Source organism: Thermobia domestica, chromosome 9 (genome assembly GCF_964235325.1).
Source record: "Thermobia domestica chromosome 9, izTheDome1.hap1.1, whole genome shotgun sequence".
NCBI classification, from domain to species: Eukaryota; Metazoa; Arthropoda; class Insecta; order Zygentoma; family Lepismatidae; genus Thermobia; species Thermobia domestica.
The window spans coordinates 159795720-159818548 of record NC_137462.1 but is presented as its reverse complement, the minus strand read 5'-3'; the positions used below and the strand labels follow the sequence as shown (position 1 = coordinate 159818548).

General features: G+C 35.5%; 1 protein-coding gene across 1 annotated transcript in view; it reads right to left on the bottom strand.

Annotated features, from left to right (window-relative positions):
* Window positions 1-4732: 4732 nt before the first annotated feature.
* Window positions 4733-22829, bottom strand: part of LOC145694186 (uncharacterized) — a 45164-nt gene continuing 27067 nt past the window's right edge. The window contains exon 2 of the mRNA XM_081770299.1: window positions 4733-5936. Within this exon, the coding sequence (XP_081626425.1) occupies window positions 5512-5936 (425 nt within the window). The 3' untranslated portion in view covers window positions 4733-5511. The remainder of the gene's footprint in view (window positions 5937-22829) is intronic.

The following is a 22829-nucleotide window of genomic DNA, read 5'->3' as shown; positions in this document are numbered from 1 at the left end:
CTGTACCTTGCTGTACGCAAAGTTTAAAATTCTCCCACCGTCTGTTACTACCTGCACCTAACCGCTCCTCGATTGAGTATTTTTCTTTCAATTTATTTTTAACTAAAAAATTTCTTATTTCGTCGTTTTTCAACTTTTCAGTATTCAACATTCCGTTGCCTACTTTGCATCTGCCTACATTTTTCAGTTGAATATCTACTTCGGCCAGCACAAGGTTAGGATCAGATAAAATATCGACCCAGGAAAGAATCTTAGTGTTCTTCAAGGTATTCCGATACCTGTTTTAAATCATAACATTAAATCCGGCCGTATATTGAGGATTTCCATGTATATCTTCTCTTGTGCTAATTGAACCAAGTGTTCTCAATTACTAATGAATTCTGTCTACAGAAATTCATCAATTAATCTCCCCTTTCATTTCTTTCGCCTGAACCATATTTGCCTACTACACTACCTTCCTGCTCTTCTTCCACAACTGTACTGACATTTCCCATTACAATTACACATGCGCCCTTCTTCTCACTGCCTCTATTTTCTACTTTCTAATAATTTTCCTCTGTTTCTTTAGTTGTATGCAAAGTCGTCGTTACATATGTCTGTATCACCAATAGATCATTCGTTTTTTTTTTCTTCCTTTAAGTCTTATCATAACTCTATCATCAACAAATTCTACTTTTACTACCTTCTCTTTTAAGCGCTTACCAACAATTATTCCTACTCTATTCTGATAGTCCTTTTCATTACCTGAGTAAACCTTCTACGTCCATTGCTGGTCAACACCCCATTGCCTTCCTATTTAACTTCACGAACTCCTACCAAATCTAGATTATTTTGTTTCATTTAAGACTTTTTAACTTTCCTCCCAGTAACATGGTAGTAAGTTCTATGTTCCTATCCTAAACTGTTTGTTTTTGCTCGTCTTTCTTCCTCTCATTATTAGTTTCTAGTCCAATGGTCCTTCCCAAGACATACCCTTTCCAAAGATCCGATCCGAATGTGGAGATATTTTACGTCCGGAACTATATATTGACAAGTGAAAGACCATAATCACATTCTCTTTCTGTTGCCAGCAATTAGGGAAAATAGATTGGTGGTTTGTCGTTGTCTTCCATATAGCAGTATCCAATTCGTTAAAGTTACTCTGACCACAGCTGGGACTAATGTCAAAGTTGCCGTACTAATCACTATGTTTTCCGCCAGCTTGTACATTATCTTTTAACAAGTAATTGGAACCAGTATTACGGGCATCGATTGTATCTAAATGTCATATTAATAGTATAAAACTTATCAAAGTACTTAACATTTAGCAATAATGCTTGTGTAACAGTTATTTTAATATATTAGTAATATTAATAACTTGTAATATATTAATAACTCTAACTAATATATGTTTAGTGTTTTGGCCAGTTTTGTTTTTTATATACTGTTAAATATAGGATGTAAGTGGTCTTTCCTTCAAAAAACTGTAGAAGTCCACATATGAAACTACTAGTATACTACGTAATTAATAGCCAAAAACGGGAGCTTTTTTTTTTTAAGGAATATTTTGCGTCCTATGTGTATTTTGTTCGGGACACCTGAAAACTTTCTAAAAAAAAAGAGAAAAGAAAAGAAAAGAAAGAAAATCCCACCAGAAACGGACGTCTCGTCAATTTATACAGAATACTTTCTTTTCAATTACACTAGTTAACAAATTCAAACTTTTTGTTTGTTACACGAGAAAAATCACCTGATCTTAAAGGAACTTTTTGCGCTGAATTCGAATATGCACTCGGTTTCTCTCCATCACGTGCAGTTTTCCCGTAACAGAGGGATTTTCGGGAAATTCCCTCAAAAATTTCCCTTTTTCAGATATTTTATTCCCCTAGCTCCTGTCCCCTTACATATAGTAACATAGAAATTATACCTAAGTATACCTTGATTTATATTTAATAAACCCTAAAAGTTTGGTAAAAATCGCTTTGTTCTTTCTAGAGAAATAAATATATTTGTATGTATACTGTGTGCACTGTTTATTGCACCTGATAGTAATGCTTTCAGAGTTGGGGTAAAAACGATTTGCTTTATTACTACAAACACAGACATAAAAATGAATATTTACAATAGTCAATAACACACTTGTATTGCTCTCTGTAAATTAGAAACGTGTATAAAAATAGAATGTACTTCCAACGTATATTTTTTTAAAACGTACAGTATATGTATATCTTAATACATATATATACAATTCTCCAAGTTTTTTCGTTTTGTTCATGAAATGGTTATCAATATTTGTTATCAAATGTAACAGAATGCAAAAGAAAGAAAGAATGGAATACGGACTCATTGTTGAATGGCGTCAAGAGGACGGCGTTCGTGTGTTAACTCACCAAATAGTTTTTGTTATGTGTGTGGTCAGTTGTAGTTAAAGGACAGTGTAGATCCATTACGCCATCGGTTAAACTAGCATATTATATATATTTCGGATGTCGTGTGGGAGATCAGGACAAAACTTGGGCACCCAACATAATTTGTGCGTCGTGCTACGTCACTTTACTTGCATGGGCCAAAGGGAAACGAAGGTTCATGAAATTTGCTGTACCAATGGTGTGGAGAGAACCCACCAACCATCTGGATGATTGTTATTTTTGTCTCACAGTAGTTAAGGGACATTCTAAAAAAAGCAAATACACAATAAGTTATCCCAACGTTAAATCCGCAATTAGACCTATTCCGCACGGGGATGAACTTCCACTTCCCGAGCCCCCTACCAACTGGGAAGAGATATGGCCAAAAGACTCTGATGATGATCATGACCTTGATAAACCATCGACATCAACATGTATATCCAAGGATCCAACGTTCATCCCTGACTGTGTTCGCGAGCCACATTTCATCCGGCAATGTAAACTTAATGACCTAGTCCGTGATTTGCACCTGACAAAACAAGAGGCGGAACTTCTGGGATCAAGGCTCCAGCAATGGAACTTATTGGATGCAGAAACGAACATATCAGTGTACAGGAAAAGGCATGTTCAATTTTCAAGCTATTTCTCAATGCAAGATAATGTGTGCGTATGTACGGATATAAATGGGTTGATGGCGGAGCTAGGAATTCCTTACGTTCCAGAAGAATGGAGGTTATTTATCGACGCGTCAAAGGTCAGCCTTAAAGCTGTCCTTTTACATAATGGAAATAAAAAATCTTCTATACCACTTGCGCACTCAGTGAAGATTAAGGAACCCTATGACACCATATCAACTTTGCTAAATCTTATAAATTACAAGGACCATTGTTGGCAAATATGTTGTGATCTCAAGGTAGTTGGTATTTTATTAGGACTGCAGTGCGGTTACACGAAGTACCAATGTTTTTTATGTTTATGGGATAGCCGAGCTGATGACAAACATTATGAAGTGAAGGAATGGGAACCTAGAGTGAATTACGTACCTGGAGAATGCAACGTCAAATACGCTCCTTTGGTAGATCCTAATAAGATATTACTACCGCCACTTCATATCAAGTTAGAACTTCTGAAAAACTTTGTCAAAGCCATGGACACATCTGGTGAAGGTTTCAAGTATTTGCGAGATAAGTTCCCTAACCTGAGTGATGCTAAGATTTCAGCGGGAGTGTTTATTGGTCCCCAAATTAGGAAATTAATGCTTGATGATAGCTTTGACAGCAAGTTAAACAGTGCTGAGCTAGCTGCCTGGACAGCATTTAAGTGTGTTGTGCGCAACTTTCTGGGCAATAACAAAGCTGAGAGTTACACAGAAATCGTACAGGACATGATACAGAAATACAAAGAGTTGGGTTGTAGGATGTCTTTAAAAATCCACTTTTTGCACTCCCACCTCAGCTTCTTTCCTGCTAACCTAGGTGCTCTCAGCGACGAACAGGGGGAAAGATTCCACCAAGATATAATGGCAATGGAGAAAAGGTACCAGGGACGATGGGATCCTTCAATGATGGGGGACTATTGTTGGGGTCTTGTTAGAGAATGCAACATTTCTTACAAAAGAAGGAAGTAGTGTACGTTTTTGTAACCCAATGGAAGTTTCATATATTGTGATAGTTTTGATTGTCTTTTCATGACCTTTTGGTACATTTGTATTATTGTTTATTGTAAATTGTCACACTTGTAAATTATATTGTATTATATTTTATATATGTGTTTGTGGTAATAAAGCAAAACGTTTTACCTCAACTTAAGAGATCTGAAAGCATTACTATAAGGTGCAATAAACAGTACACACAGTATACATACAAACATATTTATTTCTCTAGAAAGAATAAAGCGATTATTACGAAACTTGGAGGGTTTGGTTTGTTAAATATGAATAGAAGTATACTTAGGTATAATTTCTATGTTAGTATATGCAAGGGGACAAGATCTTGGGGTGTAAAATAAACGAAAAGGGAAATTTTTGAGGGATTTTCCCGAAAATCCCTCTGTTACGGGAAAATCGTACGTGATGGAGAAAAACCGAGTGCATATTCGAATTCAGCGCAAAAAGTTCCTTTAAGAACAGGTATTTCCTTTTATGTAACAAAACATTTGTTAACTAGTTTTTAAAAGGTTAAAAATATATTTTAAAAATATATTGTGATGTATAAAGTTGCTCCCCAAACTATGGGCATGTACTTCATAAATATTGCAATCCAAAGTGTTATTTATTGAAAACTGTATTCACAACCATATATTATTGAAACTTACAAAATTCTACTTAAAAGTTATATTATCCGCCTCTTAAAAATATCCATTAAAACCTTCTAAAAAGCAATTCAGTATTCTCCTCAGAACTGTTATTTACTAATATATTCATTCAATTATTTTAAAACTCTTCAATAAAATAAACAATATGAAAGCAGTCCATTAATTATTTACAAAATATTATTTAAAATTAACTTATTGCTCCAAAGACAATTATGACATGATAAGCTGCATACTCAGATTTCTGGCTTATAAGATATAAACAATCTTATGGCTTAATTTCTGAATTTGTTATTTTTTTAATTCTCTAAATTATTTATAAAAACGCAAAAAATAAATAAAAGAAGAGAAAACAAAAAGTGGGGATCGTTAATGAAGACACTTAATTATGTTTTTACATATTGAAACTAGTGAAAAATCCACTAAAAAGTTAGCGATTGCCATATTTTCATAGCGCGATTAAAGAAGATACATATCACATTTATAACATACAGTATGCACAAATATTACAAAATCTAAAAATCGAGTCACTCCTGGTTTCAAACATTTCGAATATGGAGTAGGCCTATTTAACTTTTTTGGTAATGTAAAAGAAGATAAATTCTATTAATCCCGTTTTTTACCAGTCATGTGGTTTTCAAACCATAGTAAATAAATATTTTGATAGATTTCATGTGTTCTTTGAAAGGAATGTGTCGCTGACTAGCTCCCGCTGTTGCTTCATTAATATTTTTACCATTTTCAAATAAAAAGAAGCATCATTTACTAATTTCAATGTCACAATTTCATTTTCAGTCAAAATTAGTAACAATGATTACACATATTCTGCAGCTCTCTCTCCACTGCCGTCACCACTACCTCCCGTGAAAAACTGGCCGACGATTGCTGACTGAAGAAATTGGTTTATATCAACTGGTGTCCTTATTGTTGTCGTGGTTCCCAAGGATTTTCGAAGCCGTTTTTTCTTACATTTCTTACGTCTAACGCCACCACCGTTTCTTCTTGTGGATCGTTTTACCCTTGTGAGAATATCTTCCAGTTGATCATTTTCTTCTATGGTCATTGGTTGGGCGCTGGCAAGTCGTCTGCCGGTTGGTGATGGAGGAGGCTTAGGTCGAGGTCGTGGGATATCTATGTAGCCCTCGTCAACTGGAAAATATTCGTCCGGCGGAGTGTTATCCACGTGCCAGTATTTATTAAATTTCCAAGACATCACATCAAAGTCTTCTTCTTTGATGTCTGAAAGAAAAGAATAAATCCTTTACATTCATTTTTAATTTTAAATAGAAATAGTTCATATGAAGCTTAAACCATAGTCACAATTTATTTCAACCTTTTTTTTAAAAAAAATAACTTAAATCAAAACTTACATTTGAAGTTACTTCTTTTTATGAAACAAATACAAGAAAACTATTGTGCGCGGCAGCTGAATTGACGTTTGACCTTGAATTGCAATTCTCACGTCCACCAGTCCGCTTACAGCGGTATTGCAAATACTTACAGCGATGTTTCTAATAAGACGAGATCCTTACCAATGTCTCTCAATATTCACACACTGAAAGCGAATTTCTCACCGGAGGTTTGACAATAGAGCGTTGCTATTTCGTTGGTTTATGCCTAATGTCAATTCGACTGCCGCATAGGTATGTTTCAAAATTTACTGCATCATTTCGGTGAATTCGTATGTAGTTGGTGACTATCGCATCGGTATCTCATCCTGTAGTAGTCGTTCTGTTTTTTCATTTGATAAGCTTGAAAAATAAAAAAGAATTAGGAATACATGTCAAAACATTTGCATGCTGGTTTACAATAGTTTGTCCATCTCACTTTTCTGGTTTTAATGATTTTCTGAGACGTTCTGAATTGTTAGTTTCCTGGCGCATTCCCAAATAATTATGTATAGATGGATAATATGCGTACAAACTGATGTGCCATGAAAACGATTTTTTATGTAAAAAGCACATACCAACGTGTAATAGGGTAAAATAGAGTAGCGAAGGTTGTAAAGCAGGGTCGAACGTCTGCTAGGGTAGAGCAAAATGGAATAAAGTAGGTTAGGGAACGTTAGGTTAGGTTAATAAGTGAGTTAGATTGTGTCAGGTTAGGTTAGGTTCGTGTTTGTATATTGGATTTAGAAAGTGATACGTGTTGCTATAGCACTTGTAATGGTTTCACACTAGTAATGATACACTTATAAACATAAAGTTTTTGTACACTGTGCATAAATAACCTACTGGCGGAAAATATGTATATAGTACAGACATCTTTAATATACATTCACTTATTTTAACCTCTGTATAGCATTTGTCATGGTTACAGACTAGTAACCCTATACTTCAAACATAAAATACAACTATATTACAGTATGCTGAAATATCCCGCCGCCGGAAATTAATATTTAATACAGTCCCATTTCATATACACTAACTCATTTTACCCGTAAAATTACATTTTTTTAGGTCAAACTATTATAAATATGGGCCATTATTAGTACTTAATGTTTGATTAAATTTATTTTGGACATTGTATTCTTCTTTTAACTTTATGCCCCACAATTATGAACCGCGGCTAAGGGGACGGTGATGAGATAGTGGTAGAATGATGAAAGTAGGAAGAAACGCGAAAATTCCAAGAAAATCTACACACATTGTGTTTGTCCATCACAAAGTCCACTTGATGGGAGCTGGGATCGAACCAAGAACTATATGCGCCTGAGGTGAGCGCTCTACTACTGAGCAACCGCAGCCCCCATTTGGCCATGCAATTCACTAATTGGATATATTATTGTTTTAATACGATCACTTTTTTCTTTACAATTCTCACACCACTATAAAATGGAAGATGGAGCTAAATAATCGTAGCATTTTTAACGATAATGATGTTAAAATGTTAACTGAAGAATATTTCAATATTTTGGAATGCTAATTTTAATATTATTAGGTTTATTTCTTAAGCGATATGATATTGAAATAATTTTTAGTATTTGTAGAGCAATAAAACATAGACGTCTCCATTAAATGACTTTTCACAAAGCAGACCTCGGCAGATGGGTTTCTTAGGCCTAGAAAGTATAATTGAAAATAATTCATGAAGTTTCCAAGATAAAAATTGATGCACTCTTAGAAATGCATATTTCTTCCGCAGACGACAAAACTCTATTTTCGTAAAGTCGAACACCTAGCTAAACTGCTTTTTCGTACTGGAAAATGGAATTTAATTTAATTTTCATGGAAATCATTAGAGTCGCTAGTTAGATAAAATTGAAGCATCCCAGAAAATGTTTCTACAGACATCATTAAGTAAGTTTTTGCCATACTGACTCAGGTACATCAATCGCTTACTTATACCGAGAAAATTATTCAGTATAGTTCATGAATATTGCTAGGTAAAATTCATGTGCGCCAGAGTAAATTTATTCCTCAGACACCTTTTAAGGAACACGATAATTCGCTTTGACGTACCATAGAAATATATATATATATATATACAGAGAGAGAGAGAGAGAGAGAGGCTAAAACAATTTAATTTGTCTCCTGCCATCAAGGTCATCCCCTAACTAGTATATTATAAATATCTATTGGTAAGTGAGAATTCGTATTAATTTTTTTTGCATGGGCAAAGCTTTAAGTAGTATATTTGACATTATACCATGTAACAAACAATGTACTACAACTAATACAAAATTCAAACAGTCAGTTTCTAGATATTTATGATAGTTTAGGAAAGCCACGGCCTTGCTGTTGAAACAACATGCCAATAATGATAGACAAATTGAGTTGTTTTAGCTGAGTATATGGTGTATTACATAATTCTGGTTCATTGAAGGGTAAAACTGATTTTTTATACGATCGGAGGAAGACCTTTTTTTCATTTCAGAGGTCTAGTATAACTTTCAAATTCTCTTATTAGTGTGGAAAACTTTAATGAAGTATAGCTTGTATTGATAATATCAGGAAGACCTTTGCTGTGATGATGAACGCTGTATGAGTCGCTTATTTCGAAATACTATCCTTAAAACATAGACTAACCAGATCGCAACTCTTTCTCTCAAGAACCGTGATGGCGCAATCTTTAAATGGGGTCTACCTTGATCCGCCCCCTGGGATGAGTAGAGAGAATTATTTCTCTTTTACTCTCGTTCCAATGAGTATCAGGAAATCATCCCGTAAAATGCGTACCGGGAGAAGGGGAGAATTGAAAGGGGGTTAAAGGAGGCGAAACATAGGACTGACAATATCATTTCCTGTCGAGTAAATGTGATTCTTACTTCAACATCGTTAGTGGTTTTCGTTGGCCTCTCCCACGTGTGTGGTGTGCCCGAACAATTATCAATTCTTTACCACAAATATTCACATCCAGCCGGCAATAAGATTTAATTTCTTGGAGATTTATGCTGTTAAAAAGTTCCTTACAATCCTTATATCTCAATAAACAACAATCGTAGCCACCTGTACTTACACCTAATCACCAAAGGACATTTATATCTTCATATAATTTTCATTGGTAGGCGCTCCAACTTCTACCTACTAGATACCTCTGTATCTATTACAAACATGTATCATCAGTGACGCAAATGTATGTATAACTATGGGGGATACCCGCTCAGATATGTGTTTCATTGTCAGATAATATCTACAAGAAATCAATGAGAAGTTTCACACAAATACTAGGGGGAGGATTTAGGGACCCAGCCTCGTCTGCTCCTTCATAATCGGCGCCTATGGCTATCGTATCATCACAAATTCCTCATAGGCTCATTATAACACAATAAATAAATATGACCACTTTTCCCCTAAAGTTTACACCAAATATCATTTGCCCAATATAGTCATAATTACTGCGAGCTTAACCAACAAAACAGAATATTGTGTTAGTTGCTAACATCTGTTTCAAAATATGTGCAATTCTTCATCTCATTTCATCCCCGAGGGGCGGGATCTACTTCTTAAAGTGGAGTTGTATCCGAAGTTGGGTGTCCCATCATAAATCGAACCCGGGACTATACAGAAAGAAAGCACGTAAGTTAGCTACTTGATCAAAAGGAACTTCAAAGTAAGAAACACTGGCAGCAAGTAGAAATTGTTTTGCTATTCTGCTGAAGCTTGGTGCAACCCTAGCTGAAGTGCTGTGACTTCCAATAGAATCCTGATAGAACTTGTCTAACGCTATATCCTTTTTTTATGGATATTTCTGGAATATTATGTCTATCTATCGGTTAGCAACGCTTGTTACCTCAAAAAGACAACGCAGCATTGCATAGATATACGTCATACCATTCAGCTGTTGCATAGGGTCATAAAACGCAGTAAAGCAAACATTTCACCATAGTAACATTCGCTAGGATTCTTAGCTTTGAGATATAAAAGCTAAGTATGTACGCAAATCTTAATTGACCTCAACGTCATTACGACAAATGTAGGTTATCACAACCTTAAAGTGTTACAATGTTTCTAAACTTAGAAGCAACGTTGGAGAAACACTCTTCACACAAGATAAATATTAGCATTAAATAAATGCAAGAAAGTTTGATGAAAGAGGGGGTAATTCTAAATAATTCTAATTATTAATAGTATGAAGTAAATGTATTAAAATTACAATACTCTTGTTAGATTTAAGATTGATATCAGTCTAACTTATGTATAATTTAAGGTGCATGTAAAACATAACTTATGTTAACTTCCCAAAGGCAGATTCTAGGCTATTTACTTATCAGAACTAAATGGAACCAATAGTCCAGTACTGCTAGAATAGAGTAACCAGTTATTTTCTCTTACGTTTTAAGAGTAAGCAAGGATAAAGTAACCAGTTCCTTTCCCTTGAGGCTTAAGAGTAAAAGTAAGAAGAAAGTGGAAATTAACGAGTTAGAGTGTAGAGATAGATTGAGAAGTAGGAAAGGATATCTATCGCGTATATCAATAGTTATTATCAGTGTTTTATTCAGTCTTCTCGATTTCGGGGAGAAATCTAAAGCTGTAAGGGACAAATCACATTCATTACCTATTTGCTATATTCACATTTTCAAAATTTAAGAACAAAATTCTAGAACTTTGTTAGATTTTTCCTCCCTAACATGTCTGGACAAAACATTGATTATAATACCACCAACATACAGTGAAACCTGTCTTTAGTGGTATCGAACAGGACTCGCAAAATTTCTATTAAAGACGGGTTTCCAATTAACGAAGATAGAATTATGCTTTATAAAATCAAACTTTGTGCATGCACATAATGGGCATACTGAGATAAAATGCTGCATGTACCTTATTGAGTTACACTCTTTATTTCTGCTACGAGTTAATACGCACACGCAAAACTTATAATAAATAGGGGGGGGGGAATGACGTAGTTCTCTCACATAGAAGCTGTCATTTCCCCCAATCCCCATTCTACTTTTGTTTCACGTGTATTTGATCTATTTTGATACTGTGTTGCGGCTTTATGTCTCTAAACCAACTAGGAAATGAGTGACTGGTATTTAAAAATAAGTCTGAAAATTGCATTTCGTTCAAAAAGTTGCGCGGTATCTTGGGCCTTACATGGCGGAATAGGTTTGGTTGATTAAAGGTTGAATGTGTAAGAGTGTATCAAAAGAACGAAGACCTTTTCACAAACAACGTAGTGCATATATCTCTCACACTGTGCCTAAAAAATTTCTGAATGCTGCATTCCAGAAACTGAAAGTTTCCTTTAAAAGGCTTATTTTGATTTCCGTTATCTGCGTAAACACAGTTTTTGCTTAATGAAACAAAGATAACAAGCTTTCACCCCTAAATTCATAGGAGCATAAAACATTAACATGAATTTCCATTTAGTAAGGAGTCTGTTGAAGGCAGATTTTACTGTATTATTTTACAAGCTTACGTTAACATTCCCCCAATGAAGGTTCCCCTGATAGCTCAAAAATGATACTGTATTTTTAGAGAAAAAACTTAATAATAAAGCTTATTGAATTTATGCATGCATATTGAATAGGAAAATATTAAAGGAAGAATTTCTCAGAGGGTGTACAGCAAAATTCTAACGTGATATTTCTTTCTTTTTCTTCCGTCTGTTTTTTTTTTCTTTTCAGTCACAAAATGTTTAACATGAATGTACTGAACTGATAGTCGTTAGCAAGGTGAAGAAATAAAAAACAATTAAAGAAAGAGACATAGAGAGAAAGCAAAATAAACAAAAAAAGAAATAAGATTTACCATTTCCGTGTCACTGGAATTGAAAGTCACTCACTTTGAATATTATTATTGTTGTTTTTAGCATTGTGTATCGAGCTATCTTGATGGAAATTTGTACATGTTCTTACTGCGTGACGAAATGATGTACGACCCAAATTATATCATCGCGTAGCGAATCTCAAAATATCCCCAGAATCCTCAATAAATATTGATATTATAAAAAAAAAAAAAAAAAAAAAAACTTTCTTTCACAGCTAAAGACTGCCGAAAATGCGAGAAATTAGTTTCTGATGTGCTTTAGCTAGAAAACTATTGGCTTCTTGTGTTCAAGCGGTCAATATCAAATATAGAAGTAGGAGAGAAGAATATAGAACAAGTGACTACTCTTTATCTGGGTGGTATTATTAGTGAGGACATGAAGTACGAATGTGAAATAATAGCAAGAATAGGAATGGCTAAAGAAGCATTTAGAAGGAAGAAAAGTATATTTTGTGAGTCCTGGAATAAAGAGTTAAGAAAAAGATTCATGAAATATATCGTGTGGAACATTTTCCTGTATGGAGAAGAAAGATGGATCTTACAAAAAACGATGAAAATAGTCTAGAGACCTTCAAGATATCGGTGCGGAGGAGGATGGAGAGAATTACCTGAGTAAAGTGGAAAACGAATCCGGAAGTATTGGAAATAATAGGTGAGGAAAGAACAATTTTAAATGTAATTGAATAGAGAAATACAAACTGGTTAAGAAAATGACAAAGAAGGAATTGTATCATGTAGGACGTTCTTAAAGGTATGGGCAGGAAAACTGAGAAAATGGAGAAATGATCTACAATTAATGGGAGATATTAAAACAAAACAAAAAATCCTACGTGAAGACGAAGAGGTGAACTAAATATCAAGTTGCATGAAAATTTCTGAGTTTACAGCAAGCGACCTGTCAATAATGACGGAAAAAATGTGATGATGGTGATGAAGATTTATTAAAGTGTGATTACCATTTTGGGACAAATAACCGCTAAAGCAAACATATTTCGTTGTTTCTTTTATTACTAGTTGTTGTTAATGTGGAATCCTGAAATTTAACATGTATATTGATACATGTCTCTATAGAATATCAGAAAATGTTCACCTTTTAACTGCTCACATTTTCTATGTTACAGGCACTAAACTGAACGAAAGTGTAAAGATGGATCCAGTTGAATGCCGATTGGTGATCAAGTTTCTGTAATTGAGAAGTCACACGAACTTCCCAAATCCAATAATTAGTGATAGTTTCTTATCAGTGACATAGCCAGAAGCCATATATATCGTGGAGAGCACAAATAATAATATTGCCGCAACGAAGAACTGCGCTTACAAACACACATACACACACATATATACACATATGCCAAACATTATGTGACGTCGTCGGCTGAAATGTAGATCATATGATCGGCCAGAGTACTTCATGGGTTTTTGGAACTCGACTTTTAGTATTTTAATTCAGTACATAGAGGTGAGGGCAATTGCAGGTGAGACAGATAAGAAACATGTTCTTTTCAGTTTTCGTTAGTTTACACAGTATTGAAGTGCCGATGAAATTTGCTAAGATGTAATAAATTAAACTTCCTGACGCAACAGCCAAGAAAGATTATGACTAGCCAGATCGCTTGCTTTCAACTAGATGATGAGTGGCCAGCGTCTAATTTCTCAGGCTCCATTATTTCTGGCTTTCTGAATCGGAGTTCACTAGTTCTTAATTCAGGTAGCTTCCCAATTGCTTCATGATGTAGGGTCCATATAAAAAAGTTTAGTGCTCCCAGCAAGAATAGAACCAAGGTCCATGCACAGCAAGGTCGCGCATGCTAAAAATGTGGCTAAACCGTAGCTAAATAATAATAATAAGAAGAAGCATCCACTTTCTTTTTTAATTCTCTCCATTCGCACCCGTAGATGGTAAATTTTGATGCCTATTGTAACGAAAAAGAGTTGAAAAAGATTAAGAACAGGTATATAACTAATTTGCTTAAATCTTGTGTGGGGTAAGGATAGAGCTTATGGGAAGTAAGTTTCTCTTTAAACATGTCTTTGTAAAGCTTGTTATTCGTGAAAAATTATTCAGATAAAAGAATAGTAACGTGTCTATATAAAAGAGTTACAAGTGGAACTTACTATATGAAAGCAGAATTCATTTCAGTATCAATGTACTTATGGAGGGAGGACTTCAGCCGAGTCAGTTCCTTGCGTACGCCATTCATACTGATTAATAATCAACTTTGTTACTCTTAATTTACCTAACTGGATACATACAGTTGCTATTTTATTTGCCTACTATACTACTGCATAAGTGTCTGAGAATGATCTTATTGTCTCTTCGATTTTTCTCTATTTTTACCATTTTTTTCTTTCGAGTGTCAATAGGAAAGAAGAAAGTATGGCAATCGTTAAAAAAATGAAAATTTGAGATTTCAGTTGTTTAACACATTTCATGGTCTCTGCAAGTCGAAAACGGATTTTGGAATGTTTGTCCGACTCTCCGTTCGTCCCGGATGTAAAGATGTTCACTCGCATAGAAGCCAGACTGCTCAAAGTGTTAAGACTAAATAAAATTCTTAGGGGAATGTTTCGGGTGTTCTTCCTACCTCTAAAAGTAAAGGTATTTAGGTATTTTACTGAAGGGTGAAACCGATGTTTCAGTCGTTTTTCTAAGTAATATCCAGAATGGGTAGTTTATTCTTGGAAGTAAGGTTTGCAGACTATTTTCTCAAAAATGACTAAGGCGATTTTGTTCACATATCATTAATAGACATTTTATTAAACCTAACAATATGGAATAAGTCATTTGCCCTGAAAAAAATTCGCAAGAAGTAGTTTATTGTTAGAGGTGAGTATTTATTAAAATAAATTTAAAAAACGACTCACAAGGGAGGGTCACGAAGTGGCTCCGCTGAGATCCGAACAAGACAATTGTGTTTGCATTTGATATGTTATAACTAGACGAATCCCAAAGTTATACGTGCCACCAGGCCGGATATCGTGAGTTACAACATATTTTGTAATATAAAAGCTACAAAGTTGGCAGAATAGTTTGAACCGGGTCATTTGTTCGGAAACGGTTGGTTAAATGGAAAGCTCGGCAAACACGTATCCCATCATTTTGAAGAATACACTTTTTGGGATAAAAAAAGTTTTCCCCAGGGTCCCCCGCAGGGTCCAGGCGGGGTCCTACTCAAAAGTTTCAAATGGCAAGGGGATTAAGTAGCACATCGTTTGAAAGCTGTTATAAAATGAAAGAACATGGAGCAAGTCACGACTCTCTACGACAACCCTGTGCAAAATGGCGGTGAGTCCAATTGTAAACAAAAATTTAATTGAAAAGTCCATGGCACTCCTATAAATCGGAAACACTGAGACTGATGTGAAAACAGGAAAGGCAGTGTGGCATTATTTTCGAAGCACACTGACGTGGGAATGATCATGGAGCTAGAAAGATGGAACAAACGCCACTCGCAAGCTTTTACACAACTGAACACAAAGAAAAACGAGCCTGATTGCTGAACCATGCGTAGTTTTTGAGATCTAGCATTAAACATATCAACACATTTACACTTTTCCGGGCTACGACCATCGTCACGCGCGTTCTTTCTTCGCGTTTTTACCATGTCCTCAGTTTTTTCCCATTTAATATCAGTCATGATTTTTTTTTTTTTTTTTTTTTTTTACATACAGAATTTCTTTGTGGCCTAAGCAGCAATTTTTAGTACTTTGCCCTCCTGAGATATTACGCCTCAAACATGGCATCAAAATCACAAACTTCAACTTCCGGACCTCCATAAATCAATGGTACCAATAGTGTCATAGCTGTGGATATTTCTGCAGACTCTTTACATGGAATAGTATTCATCACAAAACTTACGAATCCCCCACTTTATGCCATTCCAAATTACAGCCCCTTTAAAAGTGTAATTTTCTGTACTTTTTCTAGTGATTTCATGTATTGGTTTGCAACCCTGCATATTTATTTAGAAGCAAGAGTATATGTTCCCCGTGTACCTCAATCTCTCCTCTAAACATTCGTTTTTATTTTGAGTTCGGCTGATACGTAAGTCTTGAGCAACTGTAGTTTTCGTAAACGCTTGCAAATGCAAAAAATGGCACTCCACCGACAACAAAGATGGCCGCCATTCAGAAACACTTGTACATACGACAATGTGAATGATGTTATTGACCTTCTAATACACAAGGTTTGTCACACTCAAAGTCTTATAATTATCGGAGATGGTTGAGCAACCACCTCTAGACCACTTTAGAAAAAATAGGAGGACTAAAGAACAATTGAATTTTGATTCAATTCAATTATTATTCAATTATTAACAACGCATATATGTTTTGTTCCTAATACACGTTCGTCACTGTTCTCTCGATATCATTTATGTGAATATAACGAATATGCGATGAACACACAACTTTGACTTCCTATTCATACTGCTAAACAAAAGTTGAATACCTTCGGATATTTTTTCTAATATTGCCATACGTAGTTAGTGATGAGCAAATGCAAGACCAAGACCAAGACCGGGGTGGTCTTGGTCTTGGTCTTGGTGTTGCACACCCAGTCTTGGTCTTGGTCTTGCACTGGAACCCTTGGTCTTGGTCTTGGTCTTGCACCCCTAGTCTTGGTCTTGGTCTTGGTCTTGCATGTAACAGTCTTGCAAGTCTTGCATTTAAGAAATCTCAAGCTTTTCATAGGTAAATTTTACTATGGATATAAGGGATAAACTCTATATATAATAAACTCTACAATGCGCCAATAGTAACAGAAATACAATGCATGTTTCTAAATGTAATATAGTTTAACTTTATGTAAGTATCATGATAGTGTACAACATAGATGACGACTGGGTACCAACGCTTCACTACTTATAAGATATGCCTAAATCACAACGTTTCGTAATCTGTTTATATTTTTTAAGAGACCCAACACTCCACTGGTTTCCAAACTGGGGAGGCTACCCCTGAAACGCATGAAAGAAAATCAAGACGGCACAGATTATTGAGATACCATGAATTGCACAATATTTTTTACACTCTAAAGGCGTCAGATTTTTCTTTTCAATCAGTATTAGCTAATTCTTGTCTTAAACAAACTTCCAATTAGATATTGAGCTTTTGTTTTACTGATTCCAATATGTACTCTATGGGGCAGAAACTTTGACATTACGCAAAAGCGATGAAAAAACTACAGGCTTTCGAAGCATGGATATGGAGGGAAAAAAGGAGAGAATTAGCTGTGTTGAACGGAAAACGAATGAGAAGGTGTCAGAAATATTAGCAGTAGGTGAAAAAAGAAGAATTTTAGATATTGTGAAGAGGAGGAAGAGGAAGTGGTTAGGATATTGGCTGAGGAGGAACTATGCTATGAGGGACGTGATATAGAGTATTGTGGAAGGAAAGAGAGCGAGGGAGCGAAGCAGACTAGTTGAAGGAAGGTATTAAAACAGAAAATTGCTACGTCGAGACGAAGAGACTAGCTGAGGACCATCGAACGTCGAACCTTCTGTTACAGCAAGTAACCCGTCAATAATGGCAAAATAACTATTATTATTATGATGGTGATGATGATATGTTTAGCAATATTGACCAAAAAAGAGAGAGAAAATTAAAATAATAATGATTATAATCAAACCTCTTAATATTATAGAATAATTTGAGAGAAAATTGAAAACGACTCAACTGTCTATGTCTTTTGTGTAAACTCAATTTGAAGTCTCACTTGTGAATATGGATTACTAGCATCAATTACATACTTCGCTGGATTAAAGTAAAAACAATAATAATAATAATAATAATAATAATAATAATAATAATAATAATAATAATAATAATAATAATAATAATAATAAATTTCGTTAGTCAGTCACTTTTTCTATTAGTAAAGCTCTTTCTGATATCGGTCATTTTCCATTATTTTTATATTTCTCTCCCCTCCTCCTCCCCAAGTTGCGGGGCTAAATTTGGATTTAAACTGCATCAGAAGTGTCACTGTTCGTCTCAGAGACCGCGAAAAGTATGGATTTGGCTATTGGTCATTTTCAATAAATTTATATATCTGCTCCTCCCCCATGTTGCGAGGCACGGCATCGGAAGTGCCATTGTTCATCTTAATGACATCGAAAACCATGAGTTCGACATTGATAATGGTCATTTTCGATAATTTTTATATATCTCCTTTCTCTCTTCCCCCAAATTGCGGTGCTGAATTTGCATTGAAGCGGGATCGGAAGTGCCACTGTTTATCTCAGCGGCCCACCAAACTATAGATTCCATTTTAATATCGGTTATTTTAGATCATTTTAAAATATGTTTCCACCAAAGTGATATGACTGAAACCATCTCAGGTCCAATCCTCGTCTATGTTGAAAATGAGATCGAGTTCTGTCGGATGGTTCAAGAGTTATTAAATTTTATTTATTTTTGTACATTTTTTATCCCCTTCCCGTAACCCGTTCTCCCATCAAAGTGATTTGAAAAAAACACGCCCCAAGTCCGAACCTCATCTATGTTGAAAATTTGATCAAAATCGGTCGGGTGTTTCAAAAATTATTAAGTTTTATTTATTTCATATATATACCCTCCCCTCCTCCTCCCCTAGGTTCTACCATCAAAGTGAAACAAACTCTTAAAAAAGCTTTCCAGGACCGAACTTCATACATGTGAAAAATTTGAGTGAGATTGGTCGTTTGGTTCAAGACTTAAGTTTTATTTATTATTTTATAGCTCCCCCTTCTCCTCTCCCCTAAGTTTTACCGTCAAAGTGAAATTTTGAAAACACTCCCAGGCCCAAACTCCATCTATATTGAAATTTGATCGAGATCGGTCGGGTGGTTCAAGACATTAGGAGTCACAAAAATAGTCACTTTCAATTTTATAATATAGATTTATTGTTGTAGTATAATGTTGTATCGCTCAATCCTCGATGTGCCGTATACCTAAGGAGGCTAAAAGTTATATTAATAAACAATTATTCAACGTATAAGCATTCGCCCATGAAATCAAACTTGCGGTCAAACTAAGTTTTTGTCAACGTCATGAAAATATTATTTCAATATTAATTTCATGAGTACACATTAAAAATTTCCAACGGATGCTTGAGTCTCGGAGCCAAGGTCATGCCCATGTAGTCGACACCTATGGTGTACAGTATTACCGATGTTCAATACTACATTTCTCTTTAGTTTTGGAAGAACTTAGCAAATAATGTGCTTTGAAATGAAATGAAATATCTAGTTTAACGACCCACGATTATGGACCAAGGCTAAGGGAGACGGTAATGTTGAGAAATGACTGAAATGGTTGAATGAAGAAAGTAGGAGGAAACGGAAAAACGCCAAAAGAAAATCCACACACATAGTGTTTGTCCACCAAAAAGAGCTCACATGGCGCAAGATGACACCTGTGTGGCTTAAAAACGAGCAATATCCACAGAAAACGCGAACAACCAGTTCAGAAAACGACATACTGTAGCTATATGCTACAGAGGAAGATCGACTCACACGGATTTCATTAACCACTGGGAACACATCCACTCCAGCAGCATTTTTACTGAAGCCAAGAAATCTATTTCCTTCTTTTTTACATTCTATAAAAAAATCAAGTAGTGCCGGTACTTGTGCAAGACTTGCACAAGAGTCTTGGTCTTGCAGGTATGGTCTTGGTCTTGGTCTTGCACCCCTTGGTCTTTGTCTTGGTCTTGCATCGGGATTCCTGGTCTTGGTCTTGGTCTTGGTCTTGGTCTTGCATGCAAGACTCTTGCAAAAACTGCAAGACCAAGACTCTTGCGCTCATCACTATACGTAGTTCATACATAAAGGACTTGCTGCACCAGTCAGGTTGGGGTCTCTATTGTATCGTATTTGTGATTGTTACATTTGTATGCCATTCGTTGGTTTGATCGCAATATTTCAAGCAATACCAAATATACAAAAAAAGAAAAAAAATCATTTACAAGATTAACGAGCAGTACCAAAATCATTTCAGTGCATCGAGCTGCGTCAAGCTTTGTTGGTTTGATCACAATATTCCAAGAAATACCATAGTTCTATACAAACTAATTTTTCACGCTGGCAGCCATATTTCATTATAGATGATACTCTTTGATATTTTGTGGATATCTACTATTGATCATAAACGTAAATACCACAATTCGCTTCTCCAACACCAGTGATTTGAGCTGGACATGCGTTGGATACATAATGACGCATTTTGAACTCAAGATGTCACGTTTTTGAACATTTCGCATCTTTTTGTCACCTACTGACCAACATCCATGCTAAATTTGGTTCTCCTAGCTTCAGCAGTTTGGTATGCTTATCCTTTCGACATAAGCTTTATGCGACCATCTTGGATTCAAGGAGGCCATATATTTTCAATTAAGCTTTTGTTTATGTTTTGACCCGTCGCAATTTTGCATAGAGTTGTCGTAGAGAGTCGAGACCTGCTCTATCTTCTTTCATTTAACAACAGCTTTCAAACGATGTGCTTACTTCCCCCCCCCCCTTGCCATTTGAAATTTTTTAGTTGGACCCCACTTGGGACCCTGTGGGGCCCTGGTACAAGACCTTTTAACTTAAATCGTTGTACTTGAGAAATAATGCCATACATCCTTTCCTGTTTTCACATTTGTCTCACCGATTCCGATTTATAGGGGTGACCATGGACTTTCAATTAAGTTTTTGTTTACATTTTGACCAACTGCCATTTTGCACAGGATTGTAATAGAGAGTCGAGACTTGCTTCATTTTCTTTAATTTTACATCTTTCAAATGATGTGCTACTTAACCCCTCTTGCTATTTAAAACTTTTAAGTCGGAACCCGTCTGGGACCCCGGGGCAAAGTTTTTTTTTAGCCCAAAAAGTGTGTCCTTCAAAATGATGGGACACGTGTTCGCCGGGTTTTCCATTTACCCAACCGTTTCCGAGCAAATTGCTCGGTTCAAACTATTCTGCCAGATTTTTTTTTTTTTTTTTTTAAGCTTTAACATTACTCACGATATCCCGCCCTGTGGCACGTATAACTTTGGGATTCGTCTAGTTATGACGTATCAAATGCAAGCACGATTGTCTCGTTCAGATCTCAGCGGAGCAACTTCGTAACCCTACCTTGCTAGATGATGTTCCTGTATCATTAATAATTCTACGATGTTTCGCTAATCAGTTGTCACGAAAATATTTACAAGGGTAACTTCCTTTTTATTATTAATATTGTTTACTATATCCTCAATTACAACTCACGCGATTTTGTTGATATCTCATAAACAAATGTTACATAAATAATCCTGATACATGATGTTAATTTGTCATTAAAAAGTACACAAACGGTACTTTACTTGTGTGTGTGAGGCTTTGTTCATCTTTCATAAATAAAAAATTCAGTAATAACTGCAGCATTACTGATTTAGTTTAAGGAAATTCAGTGCGGTGGCCCGCACCTTATATTTACGCACACGAAGGTGAAGCCAAACAAATGGGCTCCCTAATATAATTGTTTTTTTTTTTTTCTGTGAATAATTTACTGGTACATTTCCTACAAGCTATAATTCTAATTTTGCCATTACCCACGTTTCAACTGCAAATAATAATAATAATAATAATAATAATAATAATAATAATAATAATAATAATAATAATAATAATAATAATAATAATAATAATAATATGTAATATACAGTATATGTAGTCTATGCTGGTGAGTTATTAGTGCTTTCACATTCTGTAGAAGGACTTTCGCTTCGTTTTTGGTATTAAACCCTTCCTGACCCGCCTGAAAAAGTCTTGAGTTCCCTCATGAAAAATTTGCTGGGTACACCCCTGGGAGCATACTCACCGGTACTCATTAACTCCAAAACAGGCCCGTGTCCGTATCAGCCAGTGAGGTCATGCTGACAGCTTTTAGAGACCAGCATAGTGGAATAGTGGTGATTGATTTCTTCTGTGCTACAGAATAATAATAAAGCGATATGCTCTGAAGTTATTTGACTAATACGGTATTCAAGTTTGACAGTTTTCTTGCCAGAAATCTCCATTGGAGAGAATCTTAAGTAAATACGTATTTTTATAAGTAAACACATAAATGCATAATTTGGATCCACGTGAATTTTATTGCCTTTTATTTATTATAGTTTATTTGTTTGTTCATTGAAATTCAGAGTCCTTTCGTGAATATGAGACGTGACACTTAGACCGTAAAGATGGAATCAGAACGAAGGTGATCATTGTCCTTTCAGCTACTGACTTGTGGCATATAGAGACTTCAGAAGTGTTTGTTGACATTCTGATGAAACATTGCCAAAAATAAAAAAGACGGACATTATAAGGCCAAAGATAACTGTAAGATATAAGTGATTAAGTAGTTGAGTGTTTATTCGGGGTGGGGTGGGTTAGGTGGGAGAAACTGTAACTCAAGGCAAAGGGCAATCAATTATTGTGCAATTGATTTTAACTAACATTATACGAAAATAAACAAACAGCTCCTTTCATTCGGAAATTATTTAAAGATGAAAATTTGTCTAAGGAATCCAGTTTTGAAGGTGACAGCATGTACATCAGCTAATAACTTGCGATTTTTAGCGTAAGTCAAGGAGGGATTTAATCTATATCCTCGACTAGGCACTTGCGCAGCAATTTATTTCAGGGCGGGGGTTCAAATCTTTTCGTGAAGTCTAAATTCAATATGAGGATAAATTATATTAACATCTGTAAAATCACCACTAAAATTGGACTAAATTTACAGAAAAGACGAGATTTCAGAGGGGTCCAGATCTCAGAAACTACCAACTGTGTACGTTCCTGTCCTCGAACAGGGTTTTTCAGCCTCCAATACTACGAGGGTCGTCCAGAAAGTAAAGAACGATTGCGCATCGCACGCGGCTCCGTCCCCCCACCACTGCAATTGAGTGCGCGGCAATTAGCTCCTTCCTTC